The sequence below is a fragment of the Epinephelus lanceolatus genome, chromosome 20 (genome assembly GCF_041903045.1).
Source record: "Epinephelus lanceolatus isolate andai-2023 chromosome 20, ASM4190304v1, whole genome shotgun sequence".
Classification (NCBI taxonomy): domain Eukaryota; kingdom Metazoa; phylum Chordata; class Actinopteri; order Perciformes; family Serranidae; genus Epinephelus; species Epinephelus lanceolatus.
This window is the reverse complement of record NC_135753.1, coordinates 25,019,232-25,044,223: the sequence shown is the minus strand read 5'-3', so window position 1 is coordinate 25,044,223 and position 24,992 is coordinate 25,019,232. Positions and strand designations below refer to the sequence as shown.

Below are 24,992 nucleotides of genomic sequence, written 5' to 3'. Positions count from 1 at the left end.
TGTCAAACATACATCTGCTACTGTTAAGTCCTGTGGTGGGGAAGTGTAGTTTTTATATTCATGTATTTCTGCTATTCTTTTTACATTTGTAGTTGTGTGTGTGTGCTAGCTTGTGCGTCGAGTGCACGACTCTGGTTAGCTGAGGCCCCTGAGAGAGTGAGACAGCAGAGAGACCAGACTGAAAGGGACTGTTGGCGTGGAGGATGGAGAAGCAGCGAGAGAAATGTGGAGACAACGGAAAAGATGCAAAAACACGACACAGCAACAAGAGGAAACGTGAAGAAGCAGAATGATGAGAGTGTACAATAAAAAACTGAGCGAAACTCACTGACAGAAAAGGTTTCTGAGGAGCCGACCTGACCAACACACCATGTGCTTATTTACCGACACTAACACACTAAGTTGCTACCAGTGATACCGAATGAAAATCATTACCTCAGTAACAAATAAGAACCCGAAGCAGCACTACAGCTAAAAAAAAACAACAAAAACATTAAAATTGGATGGACATAAATAGTACAAATGAAAACAAAATGTTTAGTTAAGACTGTAACCTGAAAGAGTTGCAAAATAAACCTGACAAAGTCGACCACTGGAAAGAAAAATCCACCAGGAACACAGATCTCTCTGCTGCCAATGTTCTCATCACTGAACCACAAAGTTGACAAACAGGCTGATCTCCCGAAGACTCTGCATATTTATTAAAAAAAAAGAAAACAACCAAAAAAAATAAAGAGCATCTGCCGTCATGTCTTCTCCTGCCCTGCGACGCCCACGGCCTTCTCAGCTAGCCGCGGCTTCTGTGCCCCCGAGGCGTGCGTGTCGGCGTGTGCGTGCTGCAGCGCCAGGAAAGGGTTGGCGGTGATGGCGCCTTGGCCCTGGCTCTGGGCGCTGGGCAGCAGGTTGTTGATGGGCAGCTGAGCGGAGGAGAGTGGGATGGAGGGGATCTGGTTAGCGGAGGAGAGGGACTGCAGGTGCTGGAGGTCCTGCTGCAGTTGGTAGAACAACACCTGCTGCTGCTCCTGGGAGAGGGAGAGGAGGGAGGAGGGGCAAAGAGGGAGAAAGAGGAGGAAATGGGAGGGAAAAGGAGGAGAAAGGAAAAGTTTAAGACAATAAAGAAATGAGAGTTGGATAGAAAAGAGCGAGAGGAGGAGCGGAAGAAACAGAAAAAAAGATGAGTTAATAAGCTCAGTGATTTAAGCCATTGTCCAAAGGAAAACTGTGGCTCAGTGTGTGTGTGTGTGTGTGTGTGTGTGTGTGTGTGTGTCGTACCGCTGAAGGCTGTGAGGACAGCAGCTGCTGGAGCTGATGCTGCAGGAGGAATCTCTGCTGCTCAGACAGCAGGCCGAGCCGTGCGGCACTGATGAGACAGAAACACAACTCATGGTCAGACAAACACAATAAACACTCCTTATCAGCTCTGAGCACGACACATTTTAATACACAACTTCAAAACAAAGATTTATGAGAGTGTGATACTGCAAAGGGGGGTATGAATTCACAAAACCACACACACACACACACACACACACACAAAACATGCGGCACGACATCGTCACTAAATCTCTTCTGACAGACTTGAGGGACGTTGAAGGAAACAGCTACAGGTTGTTGTGACGCTGGACACGCTTCTGTCTCACCTGTTTTTACTAGTTGCTGAGCTGCAACAATCCAACACGCAAGCAAAAGGAAACAAAGAGAAGACGCAATAGTCATCTTGAGGTTGCCAGACATGTATGTACCCTGACATTAGATATGATCAGATTAGACTGTGGTGTTTTCAGAGCTGTAAGATGTGTTGACAGATCTCAACAACGTTTGACAACTGGAACACATTTAGAGACCTTTAATCCACTGACAGTTACTGGATATGTTTGTGTGGGTGATACGACACCACCGAAAGTTTTCTTATCATTATAAAATGTCAGGATAATAAATGCAGTTGTCAGACCTACCTGTTATTAACAGGCAACGTGACGCCCGTAGCTGCTCCCGTAGTGTGTGTGTGAGGGCTGGCAGTGCCCGCCGGCGTCTGGATCACCCCATTCAGCGCCCCGACAATCCCCCCCATGCCCAGAGCGCTACCTGCGCCCAGAGCGCCCATCAGCCCCGCCACCCCACCCAGCCCGGCTGGGGCCGTCCCTACAGCGGCGACCCCGTTCAGCTGAGGCTGGGGCGGACTCTGGGAAACGGAGGGAGGCGTGGAGAGAGATGAGGTGGAGCCACTGCTGCTGTGGCCACCACATGACACACCGTCCTGAGAGAGAGAGAGACAGAAACCGTTAATGACAAGTCAACGACAGCGTTCTTTTCATTATATACACTTAATCACAAATGTAAAGTGATTTACTGTGTAATGAGGTGTAAAACAATGACATAACCTGATATAACTAAACTTTATCATCTGACGCTTGTATCGCTGATCCTTAACTAATTCAATTATTACATGAATGATATGTCACCGCTCCGTCTTGTAATGTAGCGCTCAACTCTGTGGTGTAGGGTGTGTGTTGTTACCTGAGCTGCCACGGGTAGAGATGAGTCAGTGCCTCCCAGATGAGTTCCTTTCACATCTGCAACACAAATCAATGCAGGTTAAATCCTCTCTGTGTTCACTTCATCAATAATTCTGCTGATCATGTCTTAATCTACAATAATTTTGTGTGTAAAATGGCAGAAAAATAGGGAAAAATGTCCGAGGTGACGTCGTCAAATATCTTGTTTAGTAGGGTATTCCATTCAAAATCATATGAAGCACATATACGCAATAAATGTTCACACTTGAGAATGTGTTTGTACCGGAGGAGGCCGTGGTGGGGGTGAAAGGCACTGATAGCTGGGCGCTGAGGAGCTGCAGTCTCTCTTTCTTCATGGTTAGAGTTTTGATCTGTTCCTCCAGCCTCCTGTTCTCCTCCTGCAGCTGGTGGAGGGGACTTCAACATGCCCACCACTGAAAGGCACAGAGAGAGAGAAAGATGAGGGAGAGAAAACTGATTGATTCGATCAGAGTGGATGTAATGAAGCGACAGCACTTCCTGCTTCCTGCTAAAATAAAAAATATTTTGTAAATGTCTTTGCACTGAGTTTCCAATTTACTTCTGTCCAAAAAGAAAACTTGTATTCAAATTTGGGATGATAAATTTCATCCTGTTGCAGTGTGAGGTCGACACAGGCTTTTCAAATTTGGAACGTTTTGTATATTTGGGATCTTTTCACAAGCAAGAAAGCCCAGTTCTTGCTTAATGCAACACCATGCACCTCTGCTAAGCCTCCACACCTCTTGGTTAAAACACCCAGTGACTGATGAGACAGATGTACACCATGGGGAGGTCAGAGGTCAAGATCAGCTACAGAGCAGTGACCCTGGTGCCTGTGCAGACTCAGCAACAAGGACAAGTCGGTGACAAAAAGTAAATGGTCTGCACTTATATGGCGCTTTTCCAATTGTCCTCTAGAACAACTCAAAGCGCTTTTACACTACAAGTCACATTCACCCACTCCCACACTGGTGGCTGAGGCCATCATGTAACGTGCCATTCACACGCACTCATACACCGATCGAACAGCCACCAGGAGCAAGTTTGGGGTTCAGTATTTTGCCCAAGAATACTTCCGACATGCGGGCCATAGACGCCCCACAAAAAAACAGGATGATTTGCACGCACGGGAACTTGAACCTGAGTCCAGACGAAGGTTGACCTTTCTAACAACCATCCCTTTTTTAGTTTCACTTTATAGATCCCAGACAAGATGTTCAGACCGGCAGATAACTGTCAATAATCGACAACACTAGATAAAGTGAGAAAACGACTGAAAAGAGGAAGCAATAGACCACGCAAGCGGTATCAGCTGGAAGGCAAAAGGGCGATGGATCAATCAATCAGAGGAGAAAAACGTGGCGAAGAAGGACAAGGTGGAAATAACGATCAGCTGTGGGGCTGGGTGTAAAACCTCGGTACAGGTTTTGAGAAGTTTGTCTTCTGTAGTTAAATTAAGACAGTTATCAGGGTAAGGCATCAAAATATCTAAAATGATACGCAGCCGTGTGTGTGTGTGAGCGTGTGTGTCCTCTCACCGTCTCCCTGCGCTCCCTGCTGCAGCAGGAAGCTCTGTCCTTCGTTCCACTGCCTCTCCAGGAGCTGCTCTATGCTGGTGGCCACCAGGGGCAGCGTCTCCCCGCCGCCTCCCCCCGCCCCTAGCAACCCCAGCCCCGGCCCCGGCAACGACCCCGAGGAGTCATAGCGGATCTGCAGGCCACCAATGGGAGAGCTGAGCGACGGGGAGAGAGGGAGCATGGATAAAAAGGGAGAGATAGAGAGGTCAATGGGGAGATTAACGACCCAACATAAACGTCAGACAAACATAGACACTGCTGGCTATAAAACTACATCAATTTGTTGTTACAGTGGCCTCTAATGAAAAGGGGCCAGGCTTTCTGTCTGTGTGTGTGAGGCGGAGAGAGGGACGGAGAGGGAGAGACGGAGAGGAAGAAAGAGGACGTGCAAGAGAGGGACAGACAGACAGAGGGAAGTGGACTGTCTTGATGCGATAAATCTTGGTGTGTGTGTGTGTGCGCGGAGACAATCTGTTGAGTGTGGACGAGGGGAGATGAGGGACACAGAGAGCTGCGTGGCAAGATTTTTCCACTTCTGAATCCCAGCGCAAACTTAAACACACTCAGATTTGTGTCAATGTCACAGTATTATTCTTAAAAAATGTGTCAACTAAATTCATGTGAAGACATTAAATTGTTTCACTACAATGTCCTCTCGGTGTTCATTAAATGTGCTGCTTTCAAGAGAAAAATCAAAATGTATCTGTCACCATCTTCTTAAAACACACAAATGATGCTCCCTAACTGCACGATATGAAATAATACAGGTGCAATGTCAAAAATAAATAACCAGAATAATGACAACTGGCACCAACCTCATCAAATGAAATCATCCATCCCACAAAGATGCAGAAACAAACAAATCTGTGTCATCAATATTCCCATCCTGACAGATCCCTGCAAACACTCCCAGATGACGGAGATGCAGAAAATCATCAGACTGTCCGTCCATGTGTGATTATACCCACGGAAGGGGGGGAAAAAAAAAAAAAAAAAAAAATAAAAACTAACTGGAGTTGAAGGATGGTTACCACCTTCAAAAACACAAGTTATCGTTGGCTGAGAGAGCGAGAATTGCCTGTAGGGGTGAGAGCGAAAAGGAGAGTGTGCATGTGTGTGTGTGAGGAGTGAGGAAGAGAGAGGAGATGAGGGGCCAGCAGAGGGAAAAGCAGAGAGGGGGGATGGGTGAAGGAGGAGAAGGGGGGGGGGGGGGGGGCAGTGAGGAATGTAAATGGGGAGGGATGGGTGGGTGGGTGGGTGGGGGGGGGAGCATCTGTGAATGCATGTGTGTGTGTGTGTGTACTCACCGCGGGGTGGTCTTGGGAGAAGCTCTTATGGAGAAGCCCTGAGCTCCGACGCCGCTGCTGCCGTCTCCCACCTCCTGATCTGCACACACACACACACACACACACAAAAATCAATTGTACATCTAAGCTCGCACTAAGCCAGCTGAAGTTACCAACACTTTGTGTGTGTGCGTCCACACTAACATTTTCCGGTCATTTTTGCTAAGTTATCTGTCCACACTTAAAACACCTGCACAATGACATAAGAGGTAAGGTAAATCTCTTCTTCTTTGTTTTTATTTTGGTGGGCAAACAACATAAATGAGCATCACAGTCAACATCTGGTGAGGAGTGAGTCCGTCCTGTGCCCCCTTGTGCTCCAGGATCACCGAACTGTGTTTAAACTAGAGCTGCGACAATTAGTCAACTCATCGATTTGTCGTCAGCTGATAATCAATTTATTGGTTTGGTTTGAGTAACTTTTTCATAAAACAAAAAGTCCAATTCTCTAACTCCGGCTTCTGAAATGTGAATATGTTCATGTTTCTTTACTCCTCTGTGACAGTAAAATAAATATCTTTGGGATGTGGACAGAACAAGACGTGAAGATGTCATTTCGGTCTTTGGGAAACATAGATGGACATTTTTCACCATTTTATAGACCCAAAAACTAATTGATTAACTGAGAAAATAAGCTACAGCTTAACTGGCAATAAAAATAATCACTAGTTGCAGCCAAACTCATGATTTAATCATTCTTATTCATATATTTTTATCCCGTTTCTGCCGTCAAATAACAAGATAACATACAAAACATGAAAACAGCTATCTGATTGTGCCTTATGAATATGACCTCAAAATTCAAATACAGCTTAATGACAGTATCGAGTGATCAGCTATGGTGCTGCAATTTTATTGTCAATTACACTGTCGATTATTTTCTTGATTAATAGTTATTTAGTCTATATTAAGTGTCTTGATTTGTTCACAACCCAAATATATTCACTTTACTGTCACGGAGGAGTAAAGAAACCCCAAATAATCACATTTAAGAAGTTAGAATCAGAGAATTTTTACTTTTTTCCCCATAAAAAATTACTCAAACCAATTAATAATGATCAGTTTAGTTGCCGGTTGATTAAATACTCGACAGCTATTGCAGCTCTAGGCTATAATGACATCTAAAATTAGGGTTAATAAAAATGTTGTCTTAACACTTCTGTTCTTTTTAGGGCCCTCTTTAACTTCTAAAGCGTCACATTTAACATTGTTTTATAAGCTCCGTACTTGCTGAATTTTATTTATTTTATGAGAAGTTCCTATAAACATGACTTTGAACTGATGAATCCTGCTGTAACACGTGGTTAAATGTAATGGATTTTCATATGTTCTACATCTGTGATTGTTATTGAAGGTCCTCAAATCCCAATGTGTCTTTTTGGATTTCTTTTATTGGAAAGAAATATCTTACAGTGAGTCAAACCTCTCTGAAGTCTAATTCAGCTCCTGACTAGACTCGCAGTACATCATTTTCTGAAAGCTCTCTTGTCCTCAACTGCACTAAAACATATCGAGGTATTTTCCGGGAGACTGTTTCTGCAGAGCTTAGTTTTGGGTGAGAAAAACAGAGACAAAACAAAGAGAGAAGCATTTTGAAATGTATCCTGTGTTGGTGAACGTGCTGTAACACTTGTGCCTCTGCAACCTCCAAAACTTCGCCTCTCTTCCTTTGTATCTCTCTCACACACGAGCCTTCATTGTAACTGCATGTGCGTCTCTCCCTCTACCTTCTGTGAGAGTCTCTACCTCCTCCCTCTGGGCCCCTGGCCAGACGCTTCTTTTCATTTTCCTCAGTGAGAGTAATGAATCACACATGCACACACGCAAATGCACACTTCTGCATTTACACACTCGCACAAACTCCCCTCTACTTAAGACGGTCAATCCCAGCTTTTACCCCCACCAGGTCACCACTCTAGTCCCGCGCTCGCCTTCTTTTTCAAGTCCTTTTTCTCTCATAACCCTCTCCGTCCTGGCACCTCCCTCCAGACACTCAAAAGCAAAGAGAGACGGCTGCCAAAGTAAACAGGCTACATGCATACAAACACGCGCACACCTTGCACGTTTGTGCTCACATGACCCTTACTGGTTCACAAACAGGACTTCGCGCTTGTGCGGCTGTACACACGTGCTGTACGCCGCTGAGGGTATGACTTTAAGGTGAAAAAAGACGGCTGCATAACAATGAGTTTCAGTATTGATTGAACGATGAGTCAATTAATCTATTAGTCAATCGACTGGAAATAAATTAGCAACCATTTTCATGATCAATCAATCAATCAAGTCAATTTTGAAGCAAAAATGTGAGGATTTTCGGCTTTTTCCTGTTTTATAATCACCGTAAACTAAAATATTTGGCTTACTTTGGACAAAATGAGACATTTGCGGAGGGCACTTTGGAATCTGAGAACACATTACGTATATTTCACCTCAATTGATCAGCAGTCACCTGCACACTAACTGATAATGATACTAAAGATACTCGAAAAATGATATACAATGATATAAATGCACATCTGAGAGGCTGGAATTAGCAAACATGTGACATTTATGCTGAGAAATTGATCATAAATATTTTATTTAACTAGATAAATAAGCAGAAATCCAGTATCATTTATGATGACGACCTCCTTAAGAGGCAGTGACAGGATACAAGACATTAAACCACAGGTATAACCAGTACAATAGACATTAGACGAGATTAAAACATGACAATATATAAGTTTATAAACATGTCAAACATCAAACTCTACTCTAAACATACACATTTTTCATTAGTATGTTAATTTACCGTATTATTGCCCACACATATTTAAAATTCTACTCTTTATTTAATTAAATATAACATTTATCTGATATAAAATCTAAAGTTTTTCTTATTAAAAAGTTGCTGCTAAGGTGTGACAACAATATCCTCTGCAACTAAACTTCTTTATTCGGGCATTACACAAAGCTTGCTTGTGTTGACACAGAGGAACCTGCTTAGTCTCTATCTGATGTGCGCACACACACACACACACACACACACGCACACGGAGCCCTGTGGCCCCCTGTCATTCAGCCTGATTAGTGAGCTGACCCACAGGTCAGGGTGGATCTGGCTCTGATGACTGCTGACCAGCAGCAGGAACTACCTACCTTCCTCCTCCTCCTCCTCCTCCTCCTCCTCACTCTTAACTCTCTCCTACTCTCCTTTCGTGTCTCCTGTCTCTTCAACCGGATGTCTTGTATCAGGAAGTGACTACTCTGATTACTAAAGCCATGTCTCACTCCTCCATCAGCTCCTCTGCAGCGGACACACAACAAACCACCTATTTTCTGCTGCGGGAGCTCCTGAAGGCAGCACCGTCGCACCGCCACCTCCACACAGTCCTCGACCACATTTTACAGCTCTATGTTCGACATGTTAATCGTGTTTGTGAGCCAATGTGCTGTATTTGTGAGAGGACGTGCGAGAGAGGGCGAACAATCACGGCATGTAACCGGAGCTGAGTGGGAGGAGCTTGAAGATATCACGAGTGCTGACCCTTGACCTCTCTGTGGGACCGAGGGGGCGTGACCTATCCATTATCTCCCTCTCTTTCTCTCTCCAACACACATGCATACATTTGTCACACACGTACACACACACACACACACACACACACACACACACAGCCACATTAGGTATGCTGCCATACCTGCTGGCGAGGCCTCGGACTGGGCGATGAGTGCGGCCATTGCAGAGTTGGGATTGAGCCTGTTGCCGAACATGTGGGAGGGAGCGAGGTTGAAGACGGACCCTGGCAGACCACTCACCTGTGGACACAAGCACAGAGGGGATAAGACACAAAACTCCATGTTGCACTGTGACTCAGACTCTAGTTACAAGTCACTTTAGGCAATTTTCTTAAAAGATAATTATTTTGATTTGACATTTTTGTTGATAGTTTGGAGATGGACAGGAAACAAAGGGGGAGCAAGGAGTATGACGTGCACCAGGAGTCTCCCCACAATGCAGCTTAGCGTCTTATAACTGTGTGGCTATCAGGAAAATTTTTAAACCTTTAGAAATGAACAAGTTATGCCTCAAGTGTTCAATCACTTCTACAATATGCATGAGTATTTACAATAATGTTTCATTTAATTAAACTAAATTAAACTTAATTAACTATTATATTAAATTATAAACACAAATTAATTGAATTGATGATTTTAACAGTAAAAAAAGGAGAGAAATAAAAGTGTTTTTGCTTGATAAGTGACCTGAATGCCTCCTTAATTATCAAAAGTGTTGATTTCATGTCCATTGTTTTATCACTACATATTTATTTTTAAAGTAACTAATGTCTTTCCAGAACAACAGCAAAGCGATGTCATCTGAGGGGGGAATTAGAGTTAGTGAGCTGATATTTAAATCAGTTTCTTCGGTGTATGTTTTACAGTGTACTTTATTTGTATTCAATTTTTAGGGAGGTCTATCTGACATGTTATTACACATTTAATGAGCCTGAATACAAAGCTGATAATCAATCTGATCGATCCTTAAATTCTCTGCTCGCCACTATTGATTCCGCTTCCTCACAAAGCATCTACATATTATTTCATGCCACATTTGAAAGGTAAAAAAAACCTGCCAGTAAATGTGGTTTTAACAACACTTCACTATCATGTGACGTACAAAAACAAGGATTTATTATGGATCCCCGGCTCATTATTCTGTTAGCAACATACACAGAGTGCTTCGACACCCTGACAGTACGCTGACATGCTGACAAAGTGTTTCTGATGCATAGAGTTTAATCCAATTAAGGCATTTCCCAAATAAGGACCGTGGAGTGAAGGGTGGGGCGGGGTGAGACGGAAGACAGCGAGGGCGGAGTATCAGGAGGGGAATCAGGTCTACCTAAAAGAACAAAATGGCTGACTGCTTTGGTTAGAAGGCTACGACCAACGCAGGTGATGCAACAGAAAACTTAGTGAAGTCAGCGCAAGTTGCTCTTCTACAATTTGTTCTGAAGAGATTTCAGATGAACGCTGGGGGAAAAAAGCAGAAGGCCGTAATCTCCTTTTACAAATTCATGTAAGTAATGCGTCTAAAATAATTCAATTTGGAAAACTTCCTGGAAATTCCCATCACTGTTAAATGTTAAATTCAAGGAAAGATCCTGTGCCCTCCGTCCATTTCTCCACCCTCACTGAAATGACTTCAGATTTCTCTCTGGACCCCCCTCCCCTTCCTCCTCCCCTCTTCCTCCTCCTCTTCCTCCTCCTCCTCCTCCTCCCCTCGGTGCCATAATCCTGCCCCCTTTCCCATCAACATTCATTTTTCATTTTCATTCATTTTTCATTCAAAGTCTCTCTTGCACTCCCTTTCTCTGTCCTGGGCTGATAGCCAATAACAGTAGGTCGAGAGTCTGCTAGCGGACTGAAAATAGCAAATGGTCTCTGTCACTCACACACACACACACACACGCATACACACACACTAAAGGAAGCCTGTTGTTGGCGTCCTTCTATAGTTGCGTAATTTCTGCAGACTGGATTCAGAGTGTGTGTGTGTCCCAGATGCCCAGAGGCGAGCATCACACTTAACAAACCGACACACACGTTTTTAACAATCCGGACCGACGGGAAGGGAAAAAAAAAATTTCTTTCTCTATTAAAGTCTCTCTCACTCCGGCTGCTCTCTTTCTGTCTATTTTTTCGTCACGCACACACATACACACACGTACAAACAAACACAGCTATGGCCCAAACTCATCTATACATGCTGCAAACAAGCGTGATATCCTGTGCTTCCCTGGGCCTCCCGTGCTCTAGAATATGTGCCGAACAGAGAGGAGTGGGGCAAGATGAAGGCCAGGCCAGCCAATTCAAGACATGAGTGCAACCCCCTCCACACACACACACACACACACACACACACACACACACACACACACACACAAATACAGACACACACACTTGCCCCGATCCCTCCCTCCCTCCATCTACCCCTACATCCCTACTGTGGTGCTTGTCAGATGTCATTACATCACAGGACAACGGAGGGAGAAAAAGAGAAATGGATGGGGACGGAGAGTAGGAAGGTCGAGGGTGAGAGAAAGTGTGTGTGTGTGAGAAAAAGAAAGAGAGGTGGTAAGTGGACACGGGAGAAAATGGGAGCTGGGTGGACAGAGACAGAGCGTGGTATTTGGGGAGGTTTTTGAGTGGACGGACACTGGGGTCAGCGATTGAAGATTAGTTTTTTTTTCTTTTTTGGGGGCGATGGGGCAGTGATTACTGGGGGGGGGTGAGCTGATCGAATTAGAGTCAATGCCCTCACTTTGAATACAAGCCTATTTAACCCAATGGGACACACCAAAAACAATTACACTTGGAGTAAAGCATAAAAAACTGCAGCTTTAGTTCTGAAAATCACTGTAATTCATTTTAATCTGGATCAACCTGCTACAGTGCTGCTTAAACATCTGACGTTAAATGGTTTTATATTTAAAATGGCATTAAACATGTTTAAAATGATTTAACGTCCATTAAAAATTCCAAACATTTCAAATAAATCCAGGACAGGAGGGATTTGGTTCTGATCCACTTCATGACCTGTGGAACATGATGGAAATCACAATATTGAGTGTTAATCACAGTTTCACAATGAATATATGAATATGATGAATTTCCCTGGAAATTCATCATATTAAACACTTATTTCTATTTTTTTTTCTCCAAATAAAAATATGATTATTCAGTATTTCCGTGTGTTATCTTTCAGATTACACCCCTACACATTCCTGTCCATTCACAGTAATAAAGACCTCATATTATAATACAGACCATACTTCAGACCATGCTCACTGAGGTCAATAGTTGAACTGAATCCTGCAGAAGAATCACAGATGTTTCAATGAAACGTTCACACACACAAAAAATAAAAAGACTTATTTTGTGCTCTCTGAAACCGGAGAGACCTTCTACAGGCACGCGGTATTAAATCAGCTATAGAATAACTCCCTGAGAAAACACAATCGGCACAAGGTCAGGACGCACACATTTCACACGTAATTAACATGCAGTGGATTAATAATAGTACTGAGAGATTTGGTGCGGAAGACGTTTAATTAGTGTGCCTTGGTTTATTTGTGTTCCCACAGTTTATCTGCACTTCAGCTGAGAGATGCCAGAAATGTGGGTGAATTGACAGACGCAGAGGGCTGTGTGTGTGTGTGTGTGTGTGTGTGTGTGTGTGTGTGTGTGTTGTAGAAGAAAGAAAGAAATAAAGAGAGAGAGATGGAGTGTGTTTAATGAGCACATATTTTCATGTATGTGAATGAGTTTGTGTGTTTGGACTCACGTGTGTGGAGGCTGTGCTGGTGAGCGGTGCGGTGGCGGTGAATGGAGAGGGAGGGGCTAGCGAAGGTGTGGGCTGCTGTTGCTGTGACAACTCAGAGCCGACGCCGCCAACAGGGACAGCGCCTGTCCCCAATGCTGACCCATCGGCACCAGAGAAAACACCTGTGGAGACAACAGACATTAACAGTGTTACCTCGCTTTAATATTACATTTAAATAATATGGTCAAACACTGATTTTTAGAGGAATACTGTTTGACAGGTGATGTTAGAGTGACTATAATTATTACACTATGAGAAGGACTTTATATGTGGATGCTAGTCTTCCTGGGGTCCACTCACAAAACAATATTAAAAATACATCAATTTAAAATCACACAATATCAATGAGACAATAACATTTAATATCAGTCCAAAATTAAGGAAACAAAAACAAAATTCTCACAAACTCACCGTACCAAATAAAAATTAACCTTTTTAGTTTTGGTGACTTCTTGAAGAAATATCTATTATTAATCTGTCTAATACTGGTAAAGAGCACCCCTCTATAAAGTCCTGCTCTCCTCACAAAATTTGTATGAGGACTTGGTGCCACCAGAAGACCAGTATTCACTTGACGTGTCACATACCCATGACTAAAACCACTACATACTAGTTTATCACCAAAAAACCGAGGTGTATTTTTTAAGATGACAGTATGTAACTCATCTGGCTGTCCTGTCCCAATTTTAATTTTTTAAGGTGTTTTTGGGCAGCGCTTGACCAGATCACTGGTGTGTATAATAAAATTAACGATAGCTGAATTCCATCTAGCACTTTCTGGCATCCTGATGCTGTGCATGCCGGCTACAAAGAGAAAAAATTACTGTATTGGAGCATGAATCATTTACAGAGATTAAAGAACATCTAAAATTAAGTTTCAAACAAGGTGCAGATCTGTTGACTTTAACCAATTTAATGCGTTATTAATAAAACCAACAAATGTAATGTGTGATTAAGTACCTTGGCGGTCAGATAATTTGGTTTCTTTATGATCATAAAAACTCCATCAATTATAATAAACTTGAGTTAAGAGTTTGAACGTACTGAAACATACACACAAATGTAGCGACACAAATCACTCACATTAAGCTTTTACAAATTGGCACTGATAAAACACAGCTTATTAAAAATCATAAATATCGTATTCCAAAATATAGACTCGTTATAAATCACCAATGCAAACATATTGCTCCATTTTCACACACCCATACTCCATTCTCTTATCTCTTTGCTTCCTCCCCCTCCCTCCCCCCGCCTCGCACACCCCTGTGCTCGCCCACTAACCAGGGATAAGCCCTGCCCCTGCCCCCCTTTGACCCCAGCAGAGGAGGGGGAGGTGGGGGGAGGACAGGGCCCCTCAGCCCCACAAAAGCCTGAATGGCTCAGGGCAGCACACATTCACTGGGGGAACAAGAGATCTTTGTGCCAGGAGGGGAGGGGTGGAGGGAGACAGAGGGAGAGCAAGAGCGCAGAGAGAGATAGGAACACTGCATGGGCCTACATACTATTTATAACGCTTTGTAATATGCACTGCAAAAATTGATACCCAAAGCAGGGCTGCTGTGACTCAGGGGGCACGAGCTCCTGCGAGAGTTTTAGCAGCTGGATTAGAGGCCAAACCAACAGTTTGTCAGAGTTTAGCTCGCGATGAAACGCCACTGATGAAACAAGCTGCACACAAAGGGATGTGGCAAAAACAGAGGAGGAAAATAAAGATTACTTTTTAATTCATACTGACTTTATCATTTAAAAATATAGAGATAATTTAAAAAAATAAAATGTAATTTATGAATTACTGTCTATGTATCCTGTTTGTTTTGCTCCATGAGGAATTGTTGAATTTATTTAATATTTTCATTTCAAGTTAGACAACCAAACTAAACAGCTATTTTGTCTGATTTTACTACACAGGCAGGAAATGAGAATTAAAGTTAAGCAATTTATAAAGAAGTATGTAAATCGGCAATACTATTTAAATTCAAATTTAACTGAATTATATTTATATAAGTCATTTATTTTAACAAGTGTCACTTTAGGGTGAAAACCATCTTGCTCCAATTTGGGTGAACCTCAGGTTTTAACTGAAAAGCAGGACTACATGCTTAATTTTTTTTTTTTTTTTTTTTTTTTACAAGCCTCACATTAATACAACTTTTTAAAGAAATATAATAAACAGAAAATTATATTGGTCAGGTTTTTCGTAATTGCTGAAAAACTGCTATTTTTCCTCGCCTCAAATATTACAAATTATTATTTAAACAAACTGATTGTTATTTAATTCGTGCTTTTAATGGGGAATTAAAACTTCCCCATGGTATAAAAAAAAAGAGACAAAGAGCAAAATGTTTCCACACACACACACACACACACACACACACACCTCTAACACACACAAGCCTGAGCTTGTAAAACTTATACCCTATCTGTGTGATCAATAACGCTAAGCCCCTGAAGCACAACTGCCTCCATCGCCCGACCTTCCTGTTCCTTTTCCCGTCCTGCTCAGTGCGTCTGTAAGCTTCGAAAATATCCACCTTGATTAGTTCAAGCTGGTGTTATCTCCATAGGAAATCTATGCTGACTATTTAGGGAGGGTTAAGTCCGATCTGAAAACCAAGTGAGTGGAATCACTCAGTTATTAAACTGATTCAGTGTTTTCACCAACTACTTCTGTTTCAGAGGGAAATTTCCATCTGAGTAGCTGTGTGATGCCGAACACTGGCATCCTGGAGCTTGTTTTTTCTTCAAAAAACTGCAGACAGTCATTTAATCATGTTTAAAAATGGAATGTGGAGACAAACACTGAATACCATCATGGCAACAGCAAGATTTATTATTCTGAGAATTTTCTACCACCAAAGATAAACAGAAATGTATTCAAACATCGCGGCAATGTGTAGAGGGAGCAGAGCCACATCGAGGGCAGTCAATGCATGCGTGTGTGTGTGTGTGTGTGTGTGTATGTGTGTGTGCATGTATCACAAAATGTATGAGGGTTTGCCACAGACTGATAAAGCCGTATCAGCTGCAGAATCAACAACAGTTGGGGCGGACAACAAAATTCAGAAGTCTGCAATTATGCAGTTATAGGTGTCATAGTGAACGACTGTAAATTCAGCTGAAAATATTTTTACCGTTCGGCACAGTTTGTTGAGGAGCAACACACATATTTTCTAACGTACATGAAAGAGCTGTCACGTTAAAATAGTTTGTCTCTTTAGATGTGTGTTTGAAGTTTTCTGCATAATGTGTGTGTGTGTTGCTTTTCTCCGGCTTCAAGTGTTTCAAGCTTTTTGTTTTGAATAAAATGCCTGTTTTTCAAAGACATTTTAAAGCTTGATCAAGCACAGTGATCACACAAAATTATCATTAATAAAAGATAATTAAACTGAATTGCAGAAAAAAGCTGACTGAAAAATAAAATAATATTAAATTAATAAAATTACATTAAAAAATAAATAAAAATTGTGAAGTAAAATCTCACGGTACCCAAATTCTTTGAATTTATACAATCTTAAAATTGTTTTTCCCAATGCAGAAATTTAAAGGTCTCATATTCCCCTGGTTTTCACATCTTCCCCTCACATGTGTGTTGCAGTGAGACCAAGCTGCGGATAATTATGATTTCACCGGGATGAATGTTCGGCTGAAAAACACAATACAAACGTAAGATAAATAAGCAAATAAACAGCAATAATGCTTATGTTTTCTTGTCTCTTTTTTGAATTCTTTTCTACACACACACACACACACACACACACACACACACACACACACAGGTCTGAATAAATTCATGTCCACCCATGTCTTTCCTCCCCCACTCACCAACAAACCCACTGCACTCCACCAGCTCGTCCGTCCCATCAGTGACCCCCCTGCCGTCAAACATTAACCTAACCAAAATCTAACCCCCTGCCTCTCCCCACCCTGCAACACATATCTATCAGGCTAACTATCTATCCATCAGCACGGTGGAGTCAGCAGACAGGATGGGGGGGGGGGTATAAACGCCAAGATCCTCCCCATTACTGCCCTGCATTAACCCTCAGCTAAATATTTACAGTAGGAAGAAGAACACACGATTCTTACACACACACACACACACACACACGTACATATAATGCACGGCCATACATAACCACCGCCGTCTACGCTATCTTCTTTCACCAGCTGTGGTCAGAAACGCCGCCACTGCTGTAGGGGAAAGCGCGAGCTCAAAAAACTGAGATGGACGTGGAATCGCAAACAAAATTATCCTCAACCGCCACTGCTGCAAATAATTATATTCAGAACGTTCCAGTCCTCGTGTCTGACTCACCAACTCGTGCTCAAAGCTACGCAAATACAAAATATCCACCTCTGAAAGCATGATGAATATCAATATTTATGGATAGACATGACTTGTGCTTATAGTATTAGTGACAATAAATTTGAGGGTTTGTAATGATACAATCCTTTCAACATGTGAAACCGCCAAAAGTCTAATTGCTGCATTTCATGTTGCTTTAATAGCATGTGACATGTTTCCTCCCAGGAACATAAAATTGATGAAAGCCATGTATGTGTGGAAGGAAAATTCTGTCAAATCACAATTAACCCCATTAAAATCGGGGTAATGCTACGTTTATAAAATGGCTCTGATGCCACTTTAAAATAACTTAATCTCTGCATCTATGTGCACATGTGAGCACACAAAGACAACTACCACAAAGTATTTCTAGGGTCATACCTATGTATATATTTCTAGTCACATCAAGCAGCAAATGCTTTGATTAAAACCAGTGTATTGTTGCACTTCCTCTTAGCAACCACAATATTTTTTAACACTTTAAGAACTACGCTGCTTTGAGGAAAAACAATATAATTACTACTGATTCATGTATTCTATGGATGCTTCAATCTAATCAATCTGGCACCGAGTGGTTTGCGAATTATAGATTTCGAAGGTTAAGGACAAAGGTAACATAACAAGATGTAATAATTTGAAAAATACTGTATATTAATATTTTAAAATAACGAATCAGCATCAAAAAGAAATCTGCTCAGTAGCAGACAAAGAGACACCAGGGTCTCTTATGCAAGAGCCTTCTGTAAATGTGTTAAAGAACAGGAACACATTAGTGATCAGGATCAGATCATTCCTCTGATCACTGATGGATATTGGCCTGATTATCTGTTTCATTCATTTGCATTTGGACTTAATAAGCATGTCCACATGTGCTTATACATGTTTATGCATTGCCTTGGGACAATACAAACACACCTTCAGCTGCACAAAGCATCAACAGGTGAGCAGAGGATTTAAGGAACAAGCAGAATGCAGGTAAGAGACAGCGACGGAGAGGCAACAGAGAGAAACAAAAGGGTAGTAATTCTGGAAGAAAGGGGAGATGTGGGATGTGTGGGCTGTGCTGAGCCATTTCCATCAGCAGAGGGGAACTCCAAAGCATAAAGACAGTTGCCAAGCAACTGAACACGATGAAAAAAACATACAGACCACTTCCACGTGTGTGAGCAAACAGCACATAGACCCGCACTCTGACTTACATACACACACACGTACGCACACAGGGAGCTAACAAAGGTGTGTCGAATCCTTCCCGTTTGATTGGTAATGTTGATGCTTTGCCGCGCAGACGCAATCCACAAACATTTTCTGTTTAATACATCAGCGCTTAGTGAGAGAGCTCCGCAAGTCGTGAAGAACAAAAAGCTGCTACAACGAGCCACTTCCCTTTTAATCATTCTGATGACGCTGTGGTGAACACGATAGAACACAACTTCTTTGTCTAACAGGATATAATTGGCTGATAGAGCTTGAGTTAAACCAACCTCATTTTGGCTGCCAACAACAATTTAATAATTTCTGGCCATTTGGTTAGCCGCAGCAAAACTGTGAAGATGATTCCCTGAACGCAGCTGACAGTATTTCTCATTGTGAGATCTGTGAGACCTGAGCTTTTAACAACTCTCGTCATTATTGTGAAACACTGATTACGTTTACATGCACAGAATATACCAGTGTGGCAATGCTCCTAATTTACATAACTACAGAAAATGAGTATTCCACTATAATTCCTGTTTACATGCAGCCATGCATACACTCACATTAACGTGCCCTTACAGGCCGTTTATAATGTCAAAATATGGAAAAGTGGATGGGCTGGGGCCTCCTGCCATTTTGCATCTTTGCATCAAAATAGGATTCTTTCAAAGTTTTCCACCAGTAGCAGACTCGTTCAACTGTGCCAACACAGCCTCCCTCTTTCATTCCTTTAACCACCTCCTTGAAAAGGTCGGCGTTGCGATATTTGTGCAAATCAAAAGACCTTTTGATTGAAAAGTCTTTCTCAGTGTTTAAAAGTAGGTGTGTTTCTCCTTCTGACCAGAAATGCGGGCTTTTATTTTGGGCACCCCAGCCTTGCAAACTGTTGGCGAGTTGGTGTGTGTATGATGCATCCTTGACAATGCACGGGGCTGAGTGTAAACGGGCAAGAGGCAGTGTGTCACAAACTGGGGCAAGAAACCTAATAGGGACGTGTATTACGAATGCGCTAAACACAGTTCCATAGAATGCACCTAAAACCTGAATAATACCAGCACATCTCTCGTCTTAAATTTGGAATATTAGTGTAAATGTAACCACAGTCATCGCTGTGTTTTGTGTGTGTTAACTTGTTTCCTCCTCACCTGGCCCGCTGGTTGTGGAGCTGCTGTTGCTCTGCAGACTCCCATTCCTGAGGAGTGACGGGGACTTCTGAATCCCAGCGTTGACACCCATGACCCCCAGCCCCCTCTCTCCTCCTCCTCCTCCACCTCCTCCTCCTCCCACCCCCACTCCTAATCCACTGCTGGATACTAAGCCTGGCCGGCCTGTGAGCGTCGAGGATGAAGAGGAGGATGGGGTGGCGATGGAGGAGGTGGTGTTGACCGTGGAGGAGGTGGGGAGGGTCAGGGAGGGAGCCGGCTCCGACGGCTTCACATCCGTGGTGAAGCAAGGTCCAAATCTGTTTCGCCAGTTGCCCTTCTTTTTCTTCTTCACCCCGTCCTCCCCTCCTCCTCCCACCGCCGCTCCTCCAATCCCCGGCACTGAGCTGGAGGGCTGGGGCCGTTTGTAGCCGGCGGACCCACCGAGGCTTGTCGTCTCGCTGGCTGTGTGACTGTGGGAATTCTCATACAGCTTCCCGCCCACTGAAATGATAAGAAAGCAGAACTGAATATTTAAGTATAAAGCCTGCGGTCTCTTGGTGTTTTGTTGTGGGTTGCTGGCCACCAAAGAATCTACTTCAAGAGGAGAGCACAACCTGCGTCATCAGTTTTCTTGTAAATTAGAACTACAACAATTACTACTCATTATTAATTAATTTACTAATTACTACTCAATTAATCTGTTAGTCGTTTGGTCAATAAAACATCAGAGTGAAAAAAGAGGGTCTCAGTATCTTCTTTTGTGTGACCAACAGTGCAAACCCAAAGATATTGTGTTTACTGTCAGAGGACTAAGAAAATATACACATATTCACATTTTAAAATACTTCCCATGTTTCAACCTGACTAGTGTCTAGTGTTAAACCCTCCTTTACTGATACAGGCCCACTAAGAAGTATCAAACTCCAACTCAAAATTACTTATGTGAAGTCACTTGAGTCATTTCCTGACAAATCTTCCAGTGACTTGTCGATTGTGACGTGCTAAATTAGCGGTGTGCCCTTTTAACAATTCTTTGTTGTTCTCCATTCATGTTTCTTGGAATAGCTATCTTTACGTCTTTACCTATTTGGCTTAAAAAACATGGTTTCCCTTTATACTTTATCTGACAAATGGTTGTGCACCTTTCTTCTTCCGACCACTCAAGGTGCTTTTTACACTGAGTCACATTCACCTCATTCACACACTGGTGGCCGAAGCTACAGTGCCCTCCAAAAGTATTGGAACAGTGAGGCCAATTCGTTTACTTTTGTTGTAGACTGAAAACATTTGGGTTTGACATCAAAAGATGAATATGAGACAAGAGATCAACATTTCAGCTTTTATTTCCAGGTATTTACATCTGGATCTGATACACAATTTAGAAGATAGCATTATTTGTAATGGAACACAAAATTTTTAGGTGAGCAAAAGTATTGGAACATATAAACTTAAAATAGATTAAAGTGAATGATACTTAATATTTAGTTGCTTATCCTTTGCTTTCAATAACTGGATCAAGCCTGTGACCCATTGACATCACCAAACTTTTGCATTCTTCTTTTGTGATGCTTTTCCAGGCTTTCACCGCAGCCTCTTTCAGTTGTTGTTTGTTTTGAGGGGTTACTCCCTTCAGTCTCCTCTTCAGCAGGTAAAATGCACGCTCTATTGGGTTTAAGTCTGGAGACTGACTTGGCCAGTCCAAAACCTTCCACTTCTTGCCCCTGATGAACTCCTTTGTTGTTTTGGCAGTGTGTTTTGGGTCGTTATCTTGCTGCATGATGAAGGATCTCCCAATCAGTTTGGTTGCATCTTTCTTTAAATTAGCAGACAAAATGTTTCTGTAGACTTTTGAGTTCATTTTGCTGCTGCCATCATGTGTTACATCATCAATGAAGATGAAAGGGCCCGTCCCAGAAGAAGCCATGCAAGCCCAAGCCATGACATTACCTCCACCGTGTTTCACAGATGAGCTTGTATGTTTGGGATCATGAGCAGATCCTTTCCTTCTCCAAACTTTCACCTTTCCATCACTTTGGAAAAAGTTAATCCTTGTCTCATCAGTCCATAAAACTTTTTCCCAGAATTTTTGAGGCTCATCTCTGTACCTTTTGGCAAATTCCAGCCTGGCCTTCCTATTCTTCTTGCTAATGAGTGGTTTGCATCTTCTGGTGTAGCCTCTGTACTTTTGTTCATGAAGTCTTCTGCGAACAGTAGATTGTGACACCTTCACTCCTGCTCTCTGGAGGTTGTTGCTGATGTCACTAACAGTTGTTTTAGGGTCTTTCTTTACAGCTCTCACAATGTTTCTGTCATCAACTGCTGATGTTTTCCTTGGTCTACCTGTTCAACATCTGTTGCTTAGTACACCAGTGGTTTTTTTCTTCTTCAGGACATTCCAAATGGTTGTACTGGCTATGGCCAATGGCTCTGATTGATTGTCCATCTTCTCTCAGATTCACAATTGCTTCTTTTTCACCCATAGACAGCTCTCTGGTTTTCATGTTGGTTCCACCTCTAAATACAGTCTGCACAGGCAAAACCTATCGTACCCAATCTGAAACTGAGCTCAGACATTCAGTGCTATTTATTGTTTGAATAATCAATGTAATTGGGAGACACCTGGCCAACAAAACACACCTGTCAGTCACATGTTCCAATACTTTTGCTCTCATGAAAAATGGGTGGGTTCAAACAAAAGGTGCTATCTTCTAAGTTGTGTATCAGATCCAGATGTGAATACCTGGAAATAAAAGCTGAAATGTTGATCTCTTGTCCCATATTCATCTTTTGATGTCAAACCCAAATATTTTCAGTCTACAACAAAAATAAAGGAATTGGCCTCACTGTTCCAATACTTTTGGAGGGCACTGTACCATACAAAGGGCCACCTGCTACACAGATTTAACACACTCACATACAAGCCCTTTTTAGATAGGAATTGTGCAAATTTGCAGGAAAGCCCAATCAGTCTTCATTCAGCATTGGCAGTATAAAAACAAAATCGGGGAGTGCAGCAAAATGCCGCCTACCTACTTTTGTTTATACAGAATGCACCTTTTTCAGGGCAATGGGGGGCGTGAGCAAGTAACAAAACGTGAAGCTCAGCGTGTGACGTAAACAGTGATGTGGGAGGGAAGCCACGGCTTGTCAGGTGACGCTAGTCAGAAGGCGATTCTCTCGTTAGTCGGCCTGTTCTTCACCGTCCCCGTCATCTGACGGTTAATGACCTCTTTGTTTACGAGGGCAAGGAGGCTGTGCAATTCTCTCCCCAGTTGCTCATCTTTACAGTATCTGTCAGGTTTGCGTTTCCCTCTTGCTATTAGCTGCTTGCTAATTCCTGCTATCAGCCCAACATTTGCGGAAAATCTGGGAGTGTAAAAGGGGCTGCAGACGGAACAGCTATCAGGAGCAATGTGGGGTTCAGTGTCTTGCTCAAGGATACTTTGACATGCAGACTGGAGGAGATAAGGATCGAACCGCTGATCTTCCGATTAGTGGACGACCCGTCCCAAAAGATTAAAACCATAGAGAGAGAGAGAATAAGAGCAGAATGGACATTCCCATTCAGATTAACATAGCAGGATGAACCGTTGCCATTAAAAAGACTTGTGACCTTTGTAGCGGGCTAACTCTCTCTAAACTGAGCTGCAGCACCTCACAAACTCACTGAGGTGAGGTTTTAAAGTAAAGACCAAACAAGCAGTGGAGTAGTGCGAAGCATGGAGAGGCATATTTTGTGAATCATGTTAATCAGTTCAATGTCTGTCCCACTCTTGTTCTATTTCTATGGTAAAAACAATTGACTGGCCACATAACCGAGTAACTGTGAGTGAGCATTGACGCAACTAAATGTCGCATACCTGCAGAAGCTGTAGTGGCGGACATCAGAGAGCCAAAGAGCGTCGTAGTTCCCTCTGAAGCTCCACCTTCAGAGCTTGGTTTTACAAGGCAGCTGCTGAAAGACGGCGGAGAGGAGAAGGTAGTCCCACCCCCCGAACGCAACGATGAATCTGAGAAACTCAGGAAGTCTGAGGAGGAAGCAGCAGAGGGCGTCTTGCTGGCACTGGTCAACAGGAGGCCTGGAAGACAGAAAGACAAGAAACAGAGATAAAGAGAAGTGGAGATAGAAAGGAATGACAAGTAGCAGGAGGGAAACAAAACAGAGGACACAGACGCAACAGCTGGAAAAGTTTTCATTCGACTCTCCTTTCCATCATCATGGGAGGAGCAGAGCTGAGATAACCAAAATAAGCATGTTATCTGCTCTGCCGCTCTCTATCTGCTGTACAGTCAGCCCTCCCTCATCATATAGTCCTCCCATGTATCAGAGGAAGTGCCTCCAGAGCACATAAATGAAAAGATACTCAAGCACACACATCATTTCTCTACAAGACACGCACAAACAAACACACACCTGACAAGGGCTTCAAGGTTCTGATAGTACGAAACACAGGAGCTCAGTGTGAGCCCTGACTCCTCTCAGGTCCTGACCTCCCCACATGTTCTTTCTGTCTCTTTTCCCAGACAGGGCCCCCGATTACAGGAGCCAGAGGCCGGTCGAGACGAAACACTGTTATCACGGCCACACACACAACTCTGGTGTCTGGCCAAAATCCAGCCAATGACACAACACACACACAAACCACATGAATCACACTCTTATTTTGTTTTTTCATAACACTGCTGCATTTGGGGTTGTGCTGCACTTGCAGTTTTTAGGTGGGTGGGCAGAGCAATAACACCAGATGATTTGTCATTGCGTTTCCATTTTTCTAACTGCGGGGTTAATTCCCAGTTGCGGGAAAATTAACATACGGGACCATTTGCAGCCATTAATTCACCTTGGTGGAAAGGCCCAGTGGAAGCGGAGGCAGATGTGGAGGAGGTTGCCATGGTGACCACGGCGGAGGGGAGGGGTTTCCCTGAGGAGGTGAGAGACTTGCGGCCACCCCTCTGTCCCACCGCGTGACTCGCGCCGCTGTTCTTCTTGTTCTTCACCTCAGATGCCGCCTTCCCGGCATCTGCCACCAAGCCGTCTTTGGAGCCGCCGCCGGAGAGCGCGGATGACACTTCTTGGAAGTTGGCAGTGGTGAAACGGGCGGTGCCGTCGTCCAGCCGCTTCTGTGAGGACGCTGGCAAGGAGGTGACTCCTCCCCCTGAGCTGCTGCTGGTGTAGTTCTGGAGGACGAAGATGAAAAGGGAGGGGGAACAATGTGAAATTGTGGTTGAAAGGAAAGGAGGACAGGAACCGTGAGAAGAGCCGGAACAAGGGAAAAAAATTATCAAAACAGTGGTTGAGAGACGGAAGACCGAAAATGGGAGAGAGGTCAGCAGGAGGACAGGATGTGTGAGGGATACAGAAGAACAACAACAAAGGTAAATCAAGGTGAAGAAAAGAAAACAGCCACATCGCACTCCTGCTGTAATATTTAACCAAGCCAGTCCCAATTAACCCAAACAAAGGAGTGAGGAG

At 43.1% G+C, this 24,992-nt stretch overlaps 1 protein-coding gene across 1 annotated transcript in view; it reads right to left on the bottom strand.

The window, feature by feature from the left end:
- Positions 1-256: 256 nt before the first annotated feature.
- Positions 257-24,992, bottom strand: part of mllt10 (MLLT10 histone lysine methyltransferase DOT1L cofactor) — a 52,295-nt gene continuing 27,559 nt past the window's right edge. The window contains 14 exon segments of the mRNA XM_033639120.2: positions 257-1,022; positions 1,273-1,360; positions 1,641-1,661; positions 1,956-2,257; positions 2,518-2,573; positions 2,800-2,929; positions 2,931-2,950; positions 4,076-4,269; positions 5,422-5,500; positions 9,141-9,258; positions 12,791-12,951; positions 19,520-20,020; positions 23,380-23,598; positions 24,361-24,697. Of these exon segments, the coding sequence (XP_033495011.2) occupies positions 747-1,022; positions 1,273-1,360; positions 1,641-1,661; positions 1,956-2,257; positions 2,518-2,573; positions 2,800-2,929; positions 2,931-2,950; positions 4,076-4,269; positions 5,422-5,500; positions 9,141-9,258; positions 12,791-12,951; positions 19,520-20,020; positions 23,380-23,598; positions 24,361-24,697 (2,502 nt within the window). The 3' untranslated portion in view covers positions 257-746.